Genomic DNA, 1,349 nt, shown 5'->3' with positions numbered 1-1,349 from the left:
CAAGACTGTAGAAGACGAGTTCAAGAAGGTGGGCTTCGATCCAGTCAAGGCCCAGGCGACGATTAAGCGCCAAGTGAAAAGCCAAGACGCGGCACCGGCTGCCGCAGACCCCGGCGCGCTGTTCGGGCGTGTCGATGTGAGTAGCCAGATCACCAAGGAGCTGCTGGAAGACATGAAGAACGAGAAGGACAAGGTGGCGTGGAAGAAGCGCGCAGAGGCCATGGATAGCGTCCAAGCCATCTGTGAAGGCGCCGGCTGCGCGATTGAGTTCACGAGGCCTGTGCAAGAAGCTCTCCGCCAGCTCAAGGCTCGTCTGAACGACTCGAATGCCAACTTGAAGGTGAAGGCTGCGAACGTCATTGGAGTCGTGGCCGCGAGTGTCGGGCCGGACATCGCCAAGATGTCGAAGGTTCTGGGCGCGAGTCTGGTCGCCGGTGTGGCCGACAACAAGAAGACGATGCAAGCTGCGGCTGTGCAGGCTCTCCACAAGTGGGTTCGACATAACAACGAGACGTCAAGCGTGTGTGTGGAGAGTCTACTGGCTCCGTTATCGGAAGGTCTTTCGAACACTGTGGGCAGAGCTGAGCTGCTCGGATGGGCTGTAGAGCACCTGCAGAAGTGCGAAAAACTGGATCTGAGCTGTCTGGTGGCTCCCACGGTGCAGTGCATGATGGACAAGTCGTCCGAGGCGCGTGAGAAGGCGCAGCTTGTGCTGATTGAAGTCATGAAGTCGGTGGGCAAGGACGTGGTGTTTACGACCGGGTGTCGGGATATTAAGCCAGCGGCCATGCGCGCTCTCAAGCCTTTGCTGCAGAAAGTAAGCGACACAGTTGACACCAGTGGAGGTTCGAGCTTATCTGCTACGGTGTCTGTCCCAGCACCTTCTGTAGCGCCTCCTGTAGCCAGTGGGCTGGAGCGTGGTGGGCTTAAGAGAAGAGCGAGTGTAGCGGCGGGCAGTACCCCCGTCAAGTCGCGTCTTACGCGTCCCAGCTCGCTTCGTGCTCCTCCGGCAGCAGCTTCGCTAGCACCGGAGACCTCGACGAAGACGGCGCCGTTGCTGAAGATGACTTCGAACAAGCCGGCGAGACTGTCCAAGGGCCAATACAACAAGTGGATCTTCGAGACGACGTCAACAAGTGAGATGAACGCGCGCAAGAGTGAGATCGAGGGCCGAGTGGAAGCCTTTTTTTTGTCTCCCAGAGTTTACACGCCCAAGTTGGTCGCGCCTTCCCTGGAGAATGGGGATGCCTCGCTGCCATGGGACGAAACTGACCCCTGTGTGTTTGTCCATCAGTCCAGACAAAAGTGATCTCGATCGCTTGAACCTTCGTGATGAAAGTGAAGCAGTC

General features: G+C 57.9%; 1 protein-coding gene across 1 annotated transcript; it reads left to right on the top strand.

Annotated features, from left to right (window-relative positions):
- Positions 1-55: 55 nt before the first annotated feature.
- On the top strand, positions 56-1,309 carry PITG_10233 (uncharacterized protein; the record flags this gene model as incomplete). The annotated part of the gene is made up of 1 exon (XM_002902024.1): positions 56-1,309. One exon carries the CDS (start codon positions 173-175, stop codon positions 1,307-1,309), a length of 1,137 nt encoding a protein of 378 aa, XP_002902070.1.
- Positions 1,310-1,349: the final 40 nt, after the last annotated feature.

The sequence above is a fragment of the Phytophthora infestans genome, genomic scaffold (genome assembly GCF_000142945.1).
Source record: "Phytophthora infestans T30-4 supercont1.18 genomic scaffold, whole genome shotgun sequence".
NCBI lineage: Eukaryota > Oomycota > Peronosporomycetes > Peronosporales > Peronosporaceae > Phytophthora > Phytophthora infestans.
The sequence above is the reverse complement of the archived record's forward strand: the minus strand, read 5'-3'. Positions and strand labels throughout refer to the sequence as shown.